Consider the following 20,775-nt stretch of genomic DNA (forward strand, 5'->3'; position numbering starts at 1 on the left):
TTAAAGCAAGAGGTCTGTGTGTCTTTGCAGGCTACCTGAACATTAGGAGCTGACCAAAATGCAGTGAAGGGGTGGGTAACATTTGCCTTGGTTAAAATACATTTTGGATCAGGTTCTGAAGAAGACACTGCTTTTGTTGAGCGTAATGTCCTGCTTAAGTTTCCCAGCACTGACTTTATCCATATTAACAATTATGCTTGCAATGTAATGCTTCAGAAAAAAAGCCTAATATTAATAGGCTAATATTAATTAATAGGCCTGTTATTTGGTGTTATTTTTTAGCATATAATCCCAGTGCAAAACGTCTGCTGCATGTATTACTTTACAAAGCTTTCCAGGGGGTTCCCAAAATAGGTCTGGCAGTGTTGCTGTAGGGGAGGCTCCTCTGAGCAGCAGCTGCAGCACAGGCAGTGCCCAGGGCAGCGTGGGCACAGCACAGGGGCACTGCTGGGGCTGCCAGCAGAGGGACACAGCTGTGCTGGGCACCCGAGGGATGGCTGAGCCGGAGAGCAGAGACGGGCAGGGCTGGCTCTTGCTGTGGAGCACCCTCAGCTGACAGCCAGGCAGGAGCTGTGTGATGTAGTGTGGCATTATCCCTTCCCTGCAGCTCCTGCTGGTATTTATCTTCCTCTTGCAGCCTCTCACAGTCACTGAGCAGAGGCAATTGCTGGTGTGCAGAAAAAGAGCTCGTTCAGCAGCAGCTGAGCTCTTCCTCTGCTGCAGACCCCATCCTTCTTCTCCAGTGTCAGCAGAAGCTGCTGCAGGCTGGGGAGGGCTGGGCTGAGCACGGGCTGAGCTCTGCCCCAGGAGCGCAGGATGGCTCACAGCAGAGAGCAGCAGAGGGGATCCCTCTGCCATGGACTGGCCCAGGCTGGCACAGACAGCATCCCCAGCCAGCCCTGCTCCCACAGGAGGGTACTGCACTGTCCCCTCTTGCTCTGACTCCTGCTCATTCTGCTGCTCTTCCCCAGAAGGGAAGAAGCTCTGTGTGATTTCTTGATTTTCCAGAGAATTTAGGAGCATCCACTGCAGCAGGGATCATGTCCCTGCTTGTAATTAAACAGAGAGATTTAGAGCTTGCTGCAAACACTGATTAGATCATTGTTTTCAGCCCTTTAAGATAAATGTGCATGAAGTCATGGATGTCAGTCAGAGATCTCTTCCATCTCCCAGGAGCAGCAGTAAATCCCCCTGTGCCCTGAGCAGCCCTGCTGCTCCTCAGAGCCTGGCTGGGCATGGGGAGCCCCAGGCTGGGCTGCACGAGTGCCAGGGGGGGTTGAGCACATTCTGCTCAACAGCTGTGTTGGGAAGATTTGACAACACCAGGATTTGATGTCAATTATAACTGCTAGAAATCTGATTGCAGTGTCTGGCAGGTTACCTATGTAATAATGGATTTGTTATGAAATAGTTGCTTAGCATCTTTAGGGCTCTCTGCTCTAGTTCTGGGGAAGAAAGCTGTTCAAGCTGCTTTTGCTTCTTTCTCCCTTCCTTTAATATTTAAGCTTGGCTACACTGACTAATCAGAGGGTCAGAAATACCGTAACACTGGACTATATTTATCAGAGACACAATTGAAAAGATAGAGAACTTTTCTACAGATGCACAATAGTGAGGTTGAGCAACAAAGTCCATTTTACTTTGTCATGAGACAAATGACTGAAGATACCTCTGTTACACAACTCAATGGTGCAGCTTCTTCTTAAATGTTGTGTTTCAGTTCTGGAGATGATAGAGGAAAAGAAAGAATTCAGTGAAGGGTAATGAAAATTATTAAAGGCACTGAGTAACTTTCATATGAGAAGAGATTTGAAAAGATTAGGCCTGCTTAGTTAAGACAAGAGATGAATAAGCAGAGGCACGATGGAGAGATGTGGGGTAATGAATGGCACAGAAGAGGCACACCGAGTACTTTTATTTGCTGTTTTCCAAAACTAAACGCTGAGAGTAGAAAGCTGTAAAAAAATAAAAGAGAAGTGTGCTTATGATAAAAAAAACAGCAGACACATTTTAAATATGTTTTCCACGGTGCTGGATTCACCTGTGGAAGCCGCTGTGGCAGGGAACAGAGATAATGAGCTTAGGAAAATTATGAAAAGCATTGGCTGCTCTGGGGAGAACTGAGAGCCTGCTGAGAGGAAAAGGGAGTTCTCTGGTAGTTTTCAGTGGGAGCAGGATTCAGCAGCTGGCACAGCCCCAAGGCTGCTGGAGTGATGCTCCAGTGGGCTCAGGTGTGTGTTCCACACTGATACCTGCACACAGAGGCCCCTGCTGCAGCTGCCTGGGTGCCTCAGTGACCTGAGTGCTCCTCGAAAAGCTGCAGAAATTGAAATAGGGTGGGTGCAAGCATTGGAATGGATTAAAATAACACTTGATCGTTCAGGTAATGGCAGAGGTTTCCCTCTATAATGCTTCCAGCATCATCAAGGTAAGCATGATGCAGAACAGAAGAATGTGGGGTAAAGTGGGTCTTCTGTCCAAGAGAAGAATTTGGGGTAAAGTGGATCTTTTCTCCAAGAGAAGAATTTGGGGTAAAGCGGGTCTTCTGTCCTTCTTCATACCAAGTAAATTGTATGTCAAAGCTTGGTGGGATGGATTAGGACAGGGACCTGTGTTTGACTTCTCTGAGGTGGATTCCTGGGCATCTCGCAGAAGTTTTAATCCCCATTACAGGTTTTTTTCCAGCAGGATTAATTTCCCCTGCAGCAATCAGAAGAGTGCCTTCCTTCTGTATGTGTCATGCCTTAGTTCTCCTGCCCCAGTTAAGGAATGCTCTGGTTAATCAGCACAGCTGTAAAGTGAAGCATCACCAAAGGACAGGGGAGCAATAATATGATTCTGCATAGTTCCTGTCTCAGTTAAATTCAGCCTTGTTTACAGTCTCTGTGTTTCCCTTGGCTCACCAGCAGCACATCCTGACGGGCAGAGCGCGCTGGGTGACGCACCCAGCTTTAAATAGTTGGTTATTGATGGGCCTCAAGGCCACTGAAGAACCTGGCAAAGAGGGAGGCTTTTGCTCAACTGAGTCACTGATAAGGGTAGAAAAAGAGCAATGAACAGAATTCACACCTCTGAATCTCTGTATTTGTAATTAATATGTTTTCTGCTTCAGCTCATTGTGGGCATTTTCCCCTGAATTTGTGCATTTGGTTTGCTGTGTGAAGGAATGATGTCAAGGGAATCATTAGAGGCTCTTTTCAGTGCTTTTCTCATGGATTCAGAGAATAGCTAGTGACAACCTGAAATCTTTCTCTGGAGATCCTGGTTATCCAGCTGCTTCCTTGGGCTCCATTGTACTCTTCACAGGAGCTTTGCACTAAATAATTTTTCAGAGCACTGATGGTTTGTGTTTCACTTGATAAATTCCTGCTCATTGCACTACCAATAAGGAAAATCCATTCTGTGGAGTTGTTTGGGATCACTCTCCAGAAGGCTTTGCCTCTCTATCACTCCAGTCATTAAGTTGTTTTCTTGAGTAAATTCAGTGTCTCTTCGCTGCATAATTTTTGATCTAATTTTCTGCCTTCTGTGGTTGTATGGCCATACCTGGGCCTAGGTACGCCTGTGGCATACCTTGAAGTGAACTCCAGGGGAATCGTTCCCCAAACCAGCTGGTAGTTTGTCTGTAGCAGTTAGTTCAGCCTGCCAGCCCTCCTGAGGGCTTTGGGCTACCTGCAGGGTCTGTGAACACTCACCTGCAGGGTCTGTGAACACTCACCTGCAGGGTCTGTGCAAATTCACCTGCAGGGTCTGTGAACAATCACCTGCAGGGTCTGTGAACACTCACCTGCAGGGTCTGTGCAAATTCACCTGCAGGGTCTGTGAACACTCACCTGCAGGGTCTGTGAACACTCACCTGAGAGTCTGTGAGAATTCACCTGCAAGGGGCATGGCCAGAGGGATGCTCTGAGCTGAGCTGAGCCAACGCCTGTCCCAAAAGCCCCCAGAGCCCTCTGGAAAAGGTGTCTGTGCTGTGCTGGGGACAGTCACAGTCCCCAAGAGCCCCCAGGAGCTGTGCATGCAGAGCAGGAGCTGCTCCCACTGCATCACCAGGACTCCTCAGAACAGGAAAACTCCAGCAGCAAGGACAGCACCGTGGGGCTGGGACCTGTCTGTGCCAGTGTGCTGCTGATTCAAACTGCATTGCTGGAAGGTAATTGTCATTTTCCATTGCTGCAGCAAATGGCTTCTGGGGGTCAGGAAATCCCAGCTTCTCACACTGCTCACACTGGGGACCTAAAAGCTGTTCCTCTTGATAACAGGAAAGCTGAAAGGTTCCCATCTGTGCTGCTGATAGCACTGCACATTACGGGGTGATGGTCCAGAGGATACACCCTGGAACTTCACATGCCAAGATGGGGAAAATCAATCTCTGTTAATAAAAAAAGGCAGGCTCACTGGTGCAGAAAATCACTACTCTGGAGCCCTAACGAGGCTCCTTCAAAAATTCATGATTATAAAATGGAATCCTGGGCTACATTATAGTTCTGAAAGAAATTGGGATATGGAGGGAAAAAAATCCAATTTTCATTAAGTGGAGAAAATAAAGGATAAATCCTGTACACAGACATAGTCATTGATCACAAGGAATATAATTACATGCTCAATATATAAGAACATTTTCCAAGTTTCCCAAGTACACAATACTTTTCTTGAATACTTTTCAAAGTTCAATTTTCTTTTCTTGCTGTTTACTCATGCCTCTAGCACTAAATCCATCTGAACAAAATCTGTGATTGTTCTAATAAACTGCTGTAGGGTTTGTTCTATCTGGGATTGAACAACCCCAGAACAGTATTTGAACAATCTGGAATTGTTTTAATATCCTGCTGCAGGATATTCGACCTGTGGTGGGAGAAACATTGAACAAACCCAGTCCTGCCCTCACGACTGGAAGAATTTGGTGGTGGCCCTGCTGGTGGTATCCAGAGTGCAAATTCAGGATGCAGTAAAGGGCAGAGAGCAAACACCTTCTCCTGCCCCTGTTCTGAGCAAGAGCCATCCCAGCAAGGGGCTCCGAACCCCTTCCTCACACCCAGGTGCCCCTTGTGGGTCCTGGGAGGCTGAATTCCTGCTCCAGACCCATTGGGAGCACAGAATCACTAGCCTGCAGTCCTGCAGGGTGGGTGGCTGTGATGTGATGGCTGATAATTTGGAGGGGTTTTGGCCTCAGATATGTCTTCTGCACAAACAGAGCAGGAAGAATTCCAGATTGGCTTTTATGATATTTTAGCTTTCAGGCTTGCCATTCTGTAATGTAGCCTGAATTATTTTAGATGTAATCTAGTCAGCTGTCTGGAAATACAGCTACTCTTAAGTGTATAAAAAAGGCCACAAGGCCTTTTTTCCATATTATCATACACCAAGTTATTACTTTTAATTATTTTTCACATGTTCAATGCAGGTACAGATTTGTTCATGAAGGAACCTTTCAGTAGTTCAGCTGATCAGCTCAAAACCAAGAAGCAGCCCCTGACAGTTCATTTTCCTGCTTGCTTGAGCATGGCTGAGTCACGACTACAGAGAATCCAGCACTGTCTTTTCCCTTTTATTTATTCATTCATTCATTCAGAATTAAGGGTGGATGTGTGAGGGGCTTGAGTGACTGCAGTTTATTGTTAATGTTATTGTCATTTAGGTGCCATCATCTGTGACTTTTGAGGTAAGCAGAGATGGAAATACTGTTTCACAGAAAGAATTCTTTTCATCTGTTTTGTGTAATAACCTATCCATACCACTGGACTTTCCAGAACTCATTGGCATTGTTTTCATTGCAAGGATGGACTGAAAGGACAGCTGAGAGACAGGGAAAACCTGGCCTTGGAATTGAACACTTGTGTTTATAAATGCTCCATGGGCTTGGCTGTGTGAGCTGGGAAGTGTTGGTGTTAACTGGGGCTCAGCCCTCTCCTGACTTGAGCAAGCTCTTGCTCAGTGGATTGGTACAGAATTTACAGCAGAGATGGCATGATGGCCAGTGTGCAGCTGCTGCTCTGCTCTGTACCCTGAATTGTGTGCTGATGGAGGGCTGGCATTGCCAGGCTCAGAGAAATCCACGTGCACTGGGATGCCCCGTGCTGCCCTTCCTCACTCACTCGGAGCCTGCCTGCAGGGCTGAGCAGCTGCTCGGGGGCTGCCAGGGCCAGGCAGAGCCTCTGGGGCTGGGCAGGGGATGCCAGGGCCCCTTGCTGAGCTGCAGGTGCCAGCCTGCAGAAAGGGCACCCAGAAAAGGGGCTCTGCCAGCCCAGGGCAAGAGGGGCTCTGCTCTGGGGCCCAAACACCTGGCAGGGAATGTGTCTGGTAACTGGGTGCGTTATGGAGAGGTGGGGTTCTGTTTGCAGTCTGACCCTCTGCTGCTGTGTACAATCAGGCCTTTTGTACCCAAAACAGCTCCAAATTACTGTACATAAACCATCATCTGCCAGTGGGAGCACTGCAGTTTTCCATTTTGCTGCTAATTGGATGATACCCTTGCAATAGTCTTTGTTACCATGGCTGGTGCTGGGCAGAGAACAGTGAGGGAAGGCTTTTATGCAGAGATCTTACAAAAATGCAATGACTGTCCCTATTTGACAGCAATTGAAACCAATTGTCAATTAACTAAATAACAACCAATTAGCTTAAAGGAAAAAAAGAAGAAAATTGCTTGCTTCACATTCTTTGTTGAAGCAAATGCCAGTCAGAGAATGGGAGCTTTTTTCTTTCTCTTGTAAAGACAAAATGGCAAAAGATGTGCAGAAAATGCAGAGTGGTGGGTTTCTTTTTTTTTTAATACCATCCTTTTCTCACATGAGAATATTTTAGAAACTAGATAAGAATATCTTAAGCTCCTGAGACATTTAATTTCCTGTGGTATTTTAAAGTCAAAATTACAATTATTATACAAGCGCCATTTTTCTCCTTCCTTTCACGCCTCTGTGGGGTACTGTCAGCACCAGGGCAGCTCCCCTGCAGCTGGCTGCCTTCACAACGGGAGGCCAGCAAACATCTGGCTGCCCTGTGGTGCACACTGAGGCACGGCTGAGATGGTAACAGAGACCAAACCCTTTCCCTTTCATATTTCAGAGTGCACAGGTGAGATGGGGCCAGGACTTGTGGCATCCAAAGGCCGAAGGAGCCAGGGCTGTTGGGCTTAGGGAGAGAAACCATTTAGTGCTGCATGTTGGCTCTGCCCTGCCCCTGTGCCTCACTCAGCTGAGGGCAGCATTGATGCCCAAAGCTCTCCCTGGGCTCTCCTGCCTGCAGGGCTGCACCACAGCTGCTCCCAGGGCACACAGCTCCTGTCTGCCTGACATCCATTAGCTGCACCAATCAATAAATGCTCTGACTTTTTACCCATCCTTCACACAGATCTTATTACAGTCTACTTAGAGCTGCTCACAGCATCATTTCACAGGTTTCAAATTGTGTTACTCCTTTGTTAATACTTGTAGGACCCATGTTTCATAACTGGATGGTTGAGGATGAGAGGTATGACTTCTAACCATTCAGAAAGCAGTGGATGTTGGATGTTTTTTCATTAACTGATGTGAGAGTTGCACATATTGATCTGTTGCTTTCTTACAGGAACATTTTACACCTGAATGCAAGTTCAAAGAATCAGTATTTGAAAACTACTATGTGACATATTCCTCAATGATCTACAGACAGCAACAGTCTGGCCGGGGTTGGTATTTGGGTCTTAACAAAGAAGGAGAAATAATGAAAGGAAACCACGTGAAGAAAAATAAACCTGCAGCACACTTTCTTCCAAAACCCTTAAAAGGTAATTGCTTGGGTTTGCTCCATTTATCTGAAGTGATACTGTGCTGTGTTTAATTCCTGTGCATGCATATTTGACGTGTCCAGCTGCTTATATAACAGGAGTGTAATGTTCTGTAACACTCTGTGGTGTTTGTCTCAGCAGAGTTCCAACAGGTTAAATCACAACTATTGACAGTGCTTCTTCTCTGTTTGTAAGGACATGCTGATTTTTGTCAGCTTAGCTCTGTGCTGCAGGGCTGTGTAAGTGCATGGGAGAGGGAGGAGTGGTTTTCCCCTTCTGTGAAATGTCCATCCAGGAGGGTCTCAGGTTCTCAGGGAGTGTTTGAAATGGAGGGGGTCTCCCTGCCCTGGGTGTTTCTCTCCTTGCATTGTTGCATTGCAGGTTGCTGAGCAATGCCAGCGTGCCAGAGCTGGGCTTTGCCCAGCCCAGCTGTGCTGATGTTCTGCTCTCTCTTGCCTTGCAGTGGCCATGTACAAAGAGCCTTCCCTCCACGATCTCACAGAGTTCTCCAGGTCTGGAAGTGGGACCCCAACAAAGAGCAGAAGCGTTTCAGGAGTGCTAAACGGGGGTAAATCCATGAGCCAGAACGAGTCCACGTAGCCAGGTTGAGGCCAGCCAAGTGCTCTCTAAAGAACCTTACCTCTGGATGCAGTTGAATTCTCACTCGCAGTCTTTCATCCAAGCCCTCAGGTGCCCAGGACAAGGCACCAGCTCTCATAGTCACCCGTTTATCAGCCATTAGATCTTCTGGTTGGCAGAGGATAACCCCCAGGCATGTAGAATGTGCTTGTGCACACCACAAGGCAGTTGGACAGCAGCACACACAGCTGTGGGAAAGCCTCCGAGAAGAAATGTCCAGCTCTTTCTCTCTCTCACTTTTTCTTTCTCTCTTTTTCTCTCTCTCTCCTATGCTTTGTGGAAAACGAAACGAAAACTTTTCACAGCATTCACTGCTGATAAGAATTTGCTTTCCAACTCAGAAAAAGACCACTTTTGCTCTTCAAAGGAAATTTTAATGCTTGTATGTTTTATAGGGGCAAACAAAAAACAAATACGTAAACTCTGTTGTTTCCTTGGCTTACCGTTTTATATCTAAGGCTTGATAAAAAAAATATATCCTTTAATTTGGAATAGTGCAACTTTTTGATTTCTGAACTCCAATGGGTCTTTAAAGCTATGTCTTTAAAAAAAATAATTCAAAATTCAGGGTTGGAACTGAGAGTTGGTGTCTCAGGCTCAAGCAAACAGTGTTCTTGTGGTTTTAAACACAATGAAATATAAATTTTTATAGATTTGTAGTTTCTGGTAAAGTTCTTGTGCTAACCCCAGTCTGTAGGAATTGAGTTGTTTTGTCATCCCAAGTGGAGGTTAACAGAAAGGGATAAAATTATCCTCCAGTGTAGATTTCTCTTAATTCCATTTTGTGTGTCATGTTAAACTATCGTTGTGGCTTCTTTTCTAAAGACAGAAACTGTGGAATTAAGGTGACTTAATTTTTTTATAAGAAACGTCTTATTTGTAAAAGTCCTTTCACTGTAACGGGCACGTGAGTATTGTGTAGGAGGAAGCGTTAGGACAGGTTACCCCCAAACAACATATACTTATACTGCTATTGGAAACAATCCTTTAAAAATTGTAGTTAGGTTTCCATTTAGGTCATCATGTCTGTTGCATGGGAGAAAGTTGGAATATTGGCATAGAGTTGCATGATGTGTCAGATTTTGTGCATTAATCATCGTTGGATTCTGTGCTCCAAAACTGAATTAGTTCTGTGCAGGCAGCTTCCTGCCTGGTACAAAAAAGTTGTTTATTATTTGTTGTATACACAACCATGCACTGAATAAACTATTTATATTAAGATGTACTTTTTAAAAAAGCTTGTTTGATTGTATGCTGTACATCCATGGTTAATTTGAAGGGAAAAGGGTTGGCAATTAAATTATAAAGTTACAAAATGTTCAAAATTAATTGTAATTAATGTTCAAAATCTTTCTGTGTGAAGGTCATTCCCTGTAACGCCATACATACAGAAATTCAGACTTTCTTTGGTTTTGGGCACTGTCAGAGCTGGTCCTGCATGTGCCCAGCTGAGATACTCAAACACAGCCACACTTGGTGTCCCCAGGCCTTGGGAATGAGCCCTGAGCTGAGCTGAGCTGTGCTGAGCTGTGCTGAGCTGTGCTGAGCTGTGCTGTGCTGTGCTGAGCTGAGCTGAGCTGTGCTGAGCTGTGCTGAGCTGTGCTGAGCTGAGCTGAGCTGTGCTGAGCTGAGCTGTGCTGTGCTGAGCTGAGCTGTGCTGTGCTGAGCTGAGCTGTGCTGAGCTGAGCTGAGCTGTGCTGAGCTGTGCTGAGCTGAGCTGAGCTGTGCTGAGCTGTGCTGAGCTGTGCTGAGCTGTGCTGAGCTGAGCTGAGCTGTGCTGAGCTGAGCTGAGCTGTGCTGTGCTGTGCTGAGCTGTGCTGTGCTGAGCTGTGCTGAGCTGAGCTGAGCTGAGCTGAGCTGTGCTGAGCTGTGCTGAGCTGTGCTGAGCTGAGCTGTGCTGTGCTGAGCTGAGCTGAGCTGAGCTGTGCTGAGCTGAGCTGTGCTGAGCTGAGCTGAGCTGTGCTGAGCTGAGCTGTGCTGAGCTGTGCTGAGCTGAGCTGAGCTGAGCTGTGCTGAGCTGTGCTGAGCTGTGCTGAGCTGAGCTGAGCTGTGCTGAGCTGTGCTGAGCTGAGCTGTGCTGAGCTGTGCTGAGCTGAGCTGAGCTGTGCTGAGCTGAGCTGAGCTGAGCTGAGCTGAGCTGTGCTGAGCTGAGCTGAGCTGAGCTGAGCTGTGCTGAGCTGTGCTGAGCTGTGCTGAGCTGCTGGCCCCAGAGCTGCCCTGAGCCACCCCTGCTCCCTGTGTGCCCCTCTGGCAGCTCCAGCTCTGCTGGGGCATGCTCAGCACACCTGGAGAATGCTCAGCACACCTGGGGATGCTCAGCACACCTGGGGATGCTCAGCACACCTGGAGAATGCTCAGCACACCTGGGGATGCTCAGCACACCTGGGGCATGCTCAGCACACCTGGGGATGCTCAGCACACCTGGGGATGCTCAGCACACCTGGAGAATGCTCAGCACTCCTGGGGGAGCTCAGCACACCTGGGGATGCTCAGCACACCTGGGGATGCTCAGCACTCCTGGGGGGAGAGCATCTCTCTCTCCTGCCTTTTCTCTCTGCAGAAAAACTTTCCAGGAAAACTTTGCTTTCTGCAGCTCTGACAGGGGAGCTTCATTTGTCAGGGTGTTCCAAGAAGTCCTAGCAGGGACAGGTTTTCATCCTGGGTGGCTGAAGAACCAGTTCTGGAAGACAATATAATGTAAATGGAGGCAAAATCTGCCCCTAAATGTTAGGCTGAAATGCAAGTGAGATGTTTTATTGTCTGCTCTGTGGTCCTCCCCCCTGACTGAGCTGGAATTAAACCAGCTTTAAGGTCAGGGCTGAGAGGGGAGGGGAGGAGATTGTTTCAGATCAAACCTCCAGGTTTGTTGTTTCATGGCAAATAGCAAGTGAAGAGCTCTGGCCTGCTCTTGGAGGGGCCAGGCTTCCCCAGCTCACCCCTTTCCATAGGGTAAAGAGTAGGAGCACATCCAGCACTGCAGAAATCCTTCAAAAACTGCAGATGTGGTCACGATTGCTCCAGAGGTTCTGATAACTCAGGGGGTCTGGATCATCTCTGCCCTTCCACTAAATGTGGCATGTCCTTGGGGAATATTTCAGCACGCATACATTAGAAAGTTACACAGATTTTCTTCTGGATAATACCTTCCTTTGAGAGGCCTGCTAAGTGTTGGGGAAATGTCAGTTTGGCTGCTGGTCTGTCAGAGCACAGAGGCACTGGTAAAGCTGCTGTGCTGTGCCACAGAGGGGCAGAGTGCAGAAGATGCACACCTGGAGTGAGGGAAAGCCCAGGGGCTGCGGTGGCTCCGAGCCCACAGCTCCTGGGCCCTCCTGGCATTGCCAGGGTGGGGATGCCTTCAGCTGCCCCTTCTCAGTGCCTGCCCCTCCAGCAGCGTCTGACACAGCTGGGCTTCACTGGCAGAGCGCAGAGCACGCGGGGCTGGCACAGAAGCCCTGCCCAGGCCAGAGCAGGGCAGCCCTGCAGGCAGGAGCACAGCCCTCACCACTGCCTTGGCAGCCCCTGGCACAGCTGCCTCCTCAGGGGCTGTGCAGGGCTCTGCCCCTGCTGCTGGCCTGCTTTGGGGCTGGGCCAGAGAGGGGACAGCTCTCTCTGTAGCACAGAGACCTTTGTTGCTTCTCAGTGTGATTTTCCTCATGCTACCCCAGCATGGTTGTGTCTCCGTGGCCTCTTGCTCAGCCCTGTCCCTCGCTGGCACGATGGAAGCAGCTCACTGCCAAGTGCCAGCCTGGGCTGTGCCCAGGGGAGCCCAGGGAGGAGCAGAGCCCCTGCAGCCCCCCTGCACCCCCAGCCCCTCCTGCAGCCCCTCGTGCAGCCCCAGCCCCCCTGCAAACCCTCCTGCTAGCTCAGGCATGCTGTGGTGCCCAGGGAGCTGTGGCACACCCAGGGATGCTGTGGCACACCCAGGGATGCTGTGGCACACCCAGGGGTGCTGTGGCACACCCAGAGGTGCTATGGTACCCACAGGGATGCTGTGGCACACCCAGGGGTGCTGTGGCACACCCAGGGGTGCCGTGGCACACCCAGGGATGCTGTGGTGCCCACAGGGATGCTGTGGCACACCCAGGCATGCTGTGGTGCCCAGGGGTGCTGTGGTGCCCAGGCTCCCCCAGCTGAGCCCAGGGCCAGCCAGGCCTGGCAGAGCTCTGCTGTGTCTGAGTATCTCTGTGTGAGAGCAGGGCCAGCTCCATGGGGTTTGCTCTCCCTGACATATCCTTGACCAGGACACTTTTGCAGGACAGAATCTGTACGTAACAACCTCCTATCTTCTAATAAATGATTCTCTCTTAAACAAACTCTCCTGTCTGGGCTCTGGTTGTTACCACTGCAGACTTTATAAGGGCTCTCTGCTCCAGCAGCAGCAGTACCACACCATGGCTTACCTTTCCCTGGGACAGAGACCCTCAGGATTAAAATTCTCCTTTCCCTGTGCTCCTGAACCAGAGAGGGCAGCTGGAGTGGTCAGCCCAAGAGCGGCCAAGATGGGTGTTCCAGTTTCTGTGGCCTCAGCACAAAGTGTGATGTGTTTTACCAGCCCAGAGAATGGCTGCTCTAAATGCTGCAGCTCACTTTCCTCCTGGATGTAATACCAAGACAAAACTGACATAAGTACAGTAGAAAGCCTGTTTAAAATAAATTCATTTTTTAGGGAAAAGATAAATTGCCATGCAATTTACCCCTAGTGACTCCAGCCTTGGCCTTTTTTCAGAAATTTCTGGGGACATGTCCTTGACAACAAAAAATTTCCAGTTCATGGAGTAAGTTTTTAAGACACTCTCTCCCCAGGCATGAGTGAGCAGAGCTGTTCATGCCTTCTGGAGAGCAGGTCCTGAAATGAGCTGGGTTTGCAGCTGTACAGTGGTTTTATTGCTGACCAGCTCCAGTGGCACATCTCACCCTGCTTTGAGGACACACCACATCAGTCTGGGGGACACTCAGTCACCTTCTGCAGCTCCTCTCAAGGAAACGTTGAAATATTAAAGGAAAACCCAAATTTGAAACACATTTCACATTAATCAGAAAAATTGATGTAATAAATTATTCTATTTCATCAGGAATTAGGAGACAGCTTACAGGGTTCCCTTCAAAGATCATTATTAATGATTTGAAATTTAAGAGCCTTTTATACCACGTATGGAAAATTACTTTCAAGCACTCGTAGGCCTGTTTTTTCCCCAGTTCTGTTTGGCCAGACTCACCCAAATGCAGCAGCTGGAGGGCAGGATGGTGCTCTCATGCCCCAGGGGCTCAGCCTGGCTGTCACACTCCTCCTCTGAGCTGTCCCCTGGCCCAGGACAGGGTCACAGGTGCCCCCACAGCCGCGCTCAGAGCAACGAAGGAGGAATTCCCTTTCCTGCGAGGACAAGGCCAAGGCCAGGGAAGGGAAGGCAAAGAGGAGCGGGAGGCCAGGGCTGGGCAGGGGCACCTCGTGCATGGGGAGCAGCAGCAGTGGCACCGGCAGGGCAGCAGGCAGAGCTGCACCCTGGCACAGGGCACACAGGGCACACAGGGCACAGGAGGGCACAGGGCACAGGAGGGCACACAGGGCACACAGGGCACACAGGAGGGCACACAGGCACAGGAGGGCACAGGAGGGCACAGGAGGGCACACGGGCACACAGGGCACACAGGGAACACAGGGCACATAGGGCACAGGGCACAGGAGGGCACACAGGGCACAGGAGGGCACACAGGGCACACAGGAGGGCACACAGGGCACAGGAGGGCACACAGGCACAGGGGGGCACAGGAGGGCACAGGAGGGCACACGGGCACACAGGGCACACAGGGCCCACAGGGCACAGGAGGGCACACAGGGCACAGGGGGGCACACAGGGCACACAGGGCCCACAGGGCACACAGGGCACACAGGCACAGGAGGGCACACAGGGCACAGGGGGGCACACAGGGCACACAGGGCACACAGGGCACACAGGGCACAGGAGGGCACACAGGGCACACAGGGCACACAGGGCACACAGGGCACAGGAGGGCACACAGGGCACAGGGGGGCACACAGGGCACACAGGGCACACAGGGCACACAGGGCACACAGGGCACAGGAGGGCACACAGGGCACACAGGGCACAGGAGGGCACACGGGCACAGCCCAGAGCCCCTGCTCAGAGCTCAGGGACCCCAGAGAGCCCCAGAACTCCCCACAGACCCTGCTCAGGATGGAGCTCCCTGCTGCCTTGCAGAGCCTTTATCTGCACCAGCATTTCACTCTGCTGCTGAAGAACCTTGGACATTGCCTCGTGCATGAGCATGTAACAGTTAATCTAGGAAATATTTTAGATAACAAAATCAACTGCTTCAAAACTTAATCAATCCTGGTTTCTTCCCAAATGGGTTCCTTCAAATGGTACTTGAAATAGTTTTACTTTCCCCCATTGTCTCTCTAATATCCTGATGAACTTTTCCTTCTGAGCTTCTCCTTGTTTTAATTATCTGCTCATCCAACCATTCCATCTGATAATTAAGCAAGGTAATAATATAGAGTAATCTTTAAAAATTAAACTTCTTTTGTTGTTAAACAAAAGCAGAACTTTCATTGCTGTTTAAAGGTGTGGGTTTTTTTTACTTTCTTAATTTAAAAGAACAATTACTGCATTTGGAAGTAGTTACAATACTTGAGAACCCACCTGCCACAGAGCTGGTGAAATTATTTTACATTAACCCCAAAGGTTTTGCATTAGATAACATAATGAGATTTTTCTAGGCAGTTTCAATCAGCAGATCTCACGATCACAATAATTGGGGTGGACAGAGCAAAGCAAAGAGCCAAGGAAATCCTGGAGCAGTCAGGATTATGGGTGCTGCTCTTGCCAGCTCCAGAGCAGCAGCAAAGGCAGAACCCTTCCATTCTCAGCAAAGAGAGAGAACCCTTCCATTCTCAGCAAAGAGAGAGAACCCTTCCATTCTCAGCAAAGGGAGAACCCTTCCATTCTCAGCAAAGAGAGAACCCTTCCATTCTCAGCAAAGGGAGAGAACCCTTCCATTCTCAGCAAAGAGAGAGAACCCTTCCATTCTCAGCAAAGAGAGAGAACCCTTCCATTCTCAGCAAAGGGAGAGAACCCTTCCATTCTCAGCAAAGGGAGAGAACCCTTCCATTCTCAGCAAAGAGAGAGAACCCTTCCATTCTCAGCAAAGAGAGAACCCTTCCATTCTCAGCAAAGGGAGAACCCTTCCATTCTCAGCAAAGGGAGAACCCTTCCATTCTCAGCAAAGGGAGAGAACCCTTCCATTCTCAGCAAAGAGAGAGAACCCTTCCATTCTCAGCAAAGAGAGAACCCTTCCATTCTCAGCAAAGGGAGAACCCTTCCATTCTCAGCAAAGAGAGAATCCTTCCATCAGACACACCCTTCCAGCACAGGCACAACCCTTCCATCAGACAGGCAGCAGCCCACTCAGGGTTTCAGTTCTGCTGAGGAGGAAAATGTGTTAAGCACACTGAAATCTGCTAAATACACACACAAATATGCACAGAAGATATAGACACACATAAACACATGCACAGATTGTGGATGGATGGATGGATGGATGGATGGATGGATAGATAGATAGATAGATAGATAGATAGATAGATAGATAGATAGATATAGACACAGACAGAGATGGATGGATGGATGGATGGATGGATGGATGGATGGATGGATGGATGAATGGATGGATAGACAGACAGACAGACAGACAGATAGATAGATAGATAGATAGATATAGATAGACAGCCAGCCAGACATGCTGAATCCAGCCAGACATGCTGAATTCCTGTCTGTATATCTGTATATGAAGGTCCCTGGCTAACAGCCTAAAGGAAGGAGGGAGCTGCTGGGGACAGGGCAGCACCAGCAGCCCCTGAGCTGTGCAGCAGGCTCAGAGCTCACAGCAATCCCCCTAGCACAAGCTGAGGAGATGGAAACCCTCCAGCCTTGTTTGTGGAAGATCCTCCAAGAGCCAGACACTCCCCTGAGCAGCAGGGGAACAAGCAGGGAGGAGAATTGCTCAGCAATGGCATCAAAGAGGAAACCAGACTCAGTCCCTTGGCCACAACCAGAGGGAGAGGAGGCAGCTGCTGGAACTTCACTAAAAGCTGCACAAAGATCTCCAGTCCTTGGAGGCTGCCATGGAAATGCAGAGTGGTTCAAGCAGCTGACAGAGATTACAGAGCTGGATGGAGCTTGCCGGGGAAGATGAGACAGGAGCTGGGGAAAAGGTTAATCGGCAGAAGGGTCAAAGGAAATTAAAAGTATATGTGCAAGAGAGTGCTGGAAGAGAGAGAGAGTAGGCCTGGGAATAACCATGAGTGGGATGGCATTAATGATGACTCAAAAGTGGTGGAAAACTGACTGAAAGTGGGGCTGCCTACAGAGCCAGGCATCTGCCTTGGCAGCAGGAGCCTCCATGAAATGCCAACAGGAATCCCAGGCGCCAGGTTGGAAGCCCTGGGCTGATCTCTGCTCTGACTGCCCAGAGCCCAGGCTCACCTGCCTCAACAGGAGATGCACTGGGCTCAGCACACCTGGAATTGGACCTTGCTCAGGCCTTGCTCTGGCTCCTGCCTGCAGGAGGCCAGCACAAAATGCAGTAAAACTCCATTATTCTGTCCCCAGCTCTCTCACTGCTCTCAGCAAATGGCCCAGCCAGAGCTGTGATGGGGAAAACGTGCTGTTCCTCACCTGTGTTCATGCAGCAGGCTTTGGGGTGAGCATTACAGCTCTTTGTGCATTCTCCAGCAGCCCAGGAGGGCGGGAGGGTGAAATCCCCTGCAAGAACCAGCCCTGGCCTCAGCGGCCGAGCTCTCACTGGAGCAGGACCATGATGTGTTCTCAGGAAGGTGCTGTCAACCCCCTCAGGGAGGGCTGCTCTGTAAGGAACCATGATATTTAAACCCTGCGACCTTTTACAAAGTGTAAGATCTGGCTTAAAGGGCAGCCTTCCTCAAATAAATGACTCTGAAACCTCTTAGGTCAGATTTTTTTAAAAAAATCGATAATGGAGAGACATCACATTATTTTACTATGAGAAGATTAATCATTAATATCTTGCAATTGATTTGCAAGCTGCATTTATTTATGATGTGTTTGTACAGCACCATGCACACCCTTATCTATTATCCAGACCTCAAGGAGTTACTTAGTGCAAATAAATCAATGCAATTTATCGATTAAATTATATAAATACTCTTGGAATTTGGCAAGTGAAAGTTTCCATTGCCATTCTCAGGCCTCATTTATGGGCTGGGAGCTGGCAAACGATAACCTGAAGCAAGCCAAGGAGGCTGGTGAGCCCAGCATGGCCGTGCAGCTGGGCTGCTGTGCTGTCCTTCAGGGCTGCCTGTGCTCTCCTGCAGCCCTGCTGGGCCCCTGGTGCCTGGACAGGGTCAGCTCCTGCTCCTGGCATCTGCAGGGCATTGCCACCTGAGGGGAGAGCTCCTCTCCCAGGTAACGAGTAACAGCACAGGAGGAAACGGCCTCAGGTGGCACCAGGGGGGTTTAGACTGATTTTAGGAATGCTTTCTTCATGGAAAGGGTTGTCCTGCATTTTTCCTGCCCAGAGCAGCTGCCCCTGGATCCCTGGCAGTGCCAAGGCCCGGCTGGGCAGGGCTGGGAGCACCTGGGACAGAGGGAGCTGTCCCTGCCATGGCAGAGACCTGGAGCGCAGGAGCTTTGCAGCCCTATCACAGGGTCCTGTGCTTTCCTGCACTTCCACCTGGCTGCTGCTCCTGCTCTGTGCCCTGGGCAGTGCTTTGGGCCCCAGTGTGGCCAGGCAGCAGCTGCCCACTGCACTCCTGCCCTGGCAGTGCCCAGGGCATCTCCAAAGCCAGCAATAAATCCCAGGTGCTCAGGGATTATCAGCTCCTGATCATCTGAGGCTGAACATCCCAGAGTAATTGACATTCTTGACTGAATCTTGCTGTGCCTCTGCCCCTTATCTATAAAGTGATGATGTTTCTCCCCTGCCTTTCTGGGCTGCACAGAGACAAGTTAATTAATAGTTTGCACGCAGAATAAACAAACACGACTGGAGTAATGAGTGCCACAGAAAAACCCCAAACACCAAGAGCAAAGAGTATTTCATCCTAACAGTGAGGATGAGCAGGATACAGCAAACAGGAGCTGGGGCCACACTCTGAAGGACATAACAAACCAGATTTTTGAATTGCTGCTCCACCACGGAGACAGGGCCCCCTTGGGAAACCAGCATTTGATCCTGTAATGAGGCACCCCTGGCAGCCCAGGAATGGTGCTGCAGCTCAGGACAAGGCTTCTCCTACTCCTTGCGTGCTTGGCTTTGGAGTTGGACCACTGTCACACAAACTTGCCTGTTAGCCTTTATAACTTACTAGAAGTTTAAAAAAGCTTATGGAGTTTATCTGTATTATCATTTGTGGGTGGCACCAGGCCCCCTGAAAGTGCTTTTGTTAAATGTGCAGTGGTTCAAGTTATCCTGACAAATGCAAAACAAAGACCTTACATAATCCACTGCAACTGCAAAGATAAAATTTTACATGTCATAACAACACGTATCAAAAGAATTATGTAAAACTCACCCATAATTTAAAACATCACTGGGGTGGCTCCATAATCAGGGCAAGGTCTGTGCCAGGCTCCTCGTGGAAGCTGAAACCTCAGTGCCAGAGCCTGAAAGCACAGGGGTGACAGGAGGTGAGGGGCTGTCCTGGCACTGTGCTGGCTCTGGTCACTGCTGTGGTCACTCCAGGGCTCTGTGTCCAGCAGCTGGACATGGCCTCCATCCTGCTGAGCCCCTTCCCACACCTGGACATGCCCTGGGATTGAGGCTTTGGCAGGCAGGGCTTGGCAAGTCTGGGCTTTGTGCCCTGGACTGCAGCTCAGGGAGGAGCTGTGGGTGCCACAGGACACCAGGGCCACCCTCCAGCTGTCCCCTGCCACCCTGGCAGCCGGGGACAGACCTCAGCACAAACACTGCAGGGACCGGGAAACGTCTTCTCCTGCACCAGCTCGAGTGCTCGGCTGGGTCTGGCAGGAACTGAGGAGAGGAGATGAGAAGGGGATGGCAGGGAACAACTTTGTGACATCCAGCATCACAGAGAGGAGAGAGGAGAGTTATTATTTGGACTTGTCAAGTCTCCATTGCTCCCAAAGGAGATGACCTACTTGCAGAATTAAGAATTCACCAGGAAATGGGGTTTAGGATTCAGGAGACAGTCCACCCTCTAAATCCAAACTTGTGTTGTGAAAACCCAGCGTTGGCTCTGACCAGGCTTGAAATGCTCCTGCATTATTGGAGTTACCAGCACTCTCCTCCTGCCCTGGCTCCTGGGGTCTCTCTGGCTCTCCTTGGTGTGCTGCAGATGGTGCTGAGCTGTTGCTCAGAGCCTCTCTGACCCCGGAGCAGCTCTCTGTGTCTCTCTGTGTGTCTGTCTGTCTGTCTGTCTCTGACCCAGCGCGGGGCCCGGAGCCGCTCTGACATCGGAGCAGCTCTCTGTCTCTCTGTCTGTCTCTCTGTCTGTCTCTCGGTCTGTCTCTCGGTCTGTCTCTCTCTGTCTCTGGCCCAGCTCCAGGGAAGTGCCGGCTCAGCCCCATCCCAGCCCATCCCAGCCCACCGCAGGCTCTCCTCCGGGCCAGGGCCGGTGCCGGCTGCCTCCAGGTGCTCTCGGGGCTGTTGGAGGGTGGGACAGGCTGCCGGTGCTGGGGAAGGAGCGAGGGCTGGGACAACCCTCAGGGAATCCCCAAGCTGAGAGTGCTGAGGCTGATGGAGAAAACCCCATCAATTTCAGCTGGGCTTGCGAATTTCTGACCTGTCCATAAATATTCACAGGGACTGATGAATCCTCTTACTCTGCTCCCTCATCTCTGTCTGCATCTTTTGGAGAGGAGCTCAGTTCTGTCCAGTGAGCTGGGCCCCATGCTGCGTCAGAGACAGACAGACAGACAGACAGACACAGAGGGAGCCGCTCCGGGCCCCGCGCTGGTTTCCCCAGCAACAGCGATGGCAGAAGGAGCAGAAAACACCCTTCGGAACCACTCCTTCCCTGTAAACACGTTTTCCCTCTTGTTGTCCCGCAGCCTGAGTGCAAATCTGCAGACAAACACACTCCTGCCCTGGGGAGGAAAGGCTTGGTTGCTGTATCTGTTCCTTGCTTGGCTTCAGTTCTGAAGATGAAACAAAAAGCAGGAATTGGTACTATCAAAACTGAGCAATCTGAGACCTCCACATACGTGTTTAAAGCAGGGAAAGTGAGAGATGCTGCAATTATTATTTTTAAATCAAAGGGTGGCTATTAGCAATCCCTTATAAACATATCCACGGTGCTGCAAAGATCAATTGAGCTGCAGGTCCCGGCTCTGGGCTGCAGCAGAGCCGTGAGT

At 49.9% G+C, this 20,775-nt stretch overlaps 1 protein-coding gene across 4 annotated transcripts in view; it reads left to right on the plus strand.

The window, feature by feature from the left end:
• FGF13 (fibroblast growth factor 13) overlaps positions 1–9,866 on the plus strand; it is a 185,810-nt gene extending 175,944 nt beyond the window's left edge. For all 4 annotated transcript variants that reach the window (XM_058813911.1, XM_058813910.1, XM_058813913.1 and 1 more), the window contains 2 exons: positions 7,567–7,765; positions 8,229–9,866. In XM_058813911.1, the coding sequence (XP_058669894.1) occupies positions 7,567–7,765; positions 8,229–8,365 (336 nt within the window). In that variant the 3' untranslated portion in view covers positions 8,366–9,866. The remainder of the gene's footprint in view (positions 1–7,566; positions 7,766–8,228) is intronic.
• The last annotated feature ends 10,909 nt before the right edge of the window (positions 9,867–20,775 follow it).

The sequence above is a fragment of the Ammospiza caudacuta genome, chromosome 14 (assembly GCF_027887145.1).
Source record: "Ammospiza caudacuta isolate bAmmCau1 chromosome 14, bAmmCau1.pri, whole genome shotgun sequence".
Classification (NCBI taxonomy): Eukaryota; Metazoa; Chordata; class Aves; order Passeriformes; family Passerellidae; genus Ammospiza; species Ammospiza caudacuta.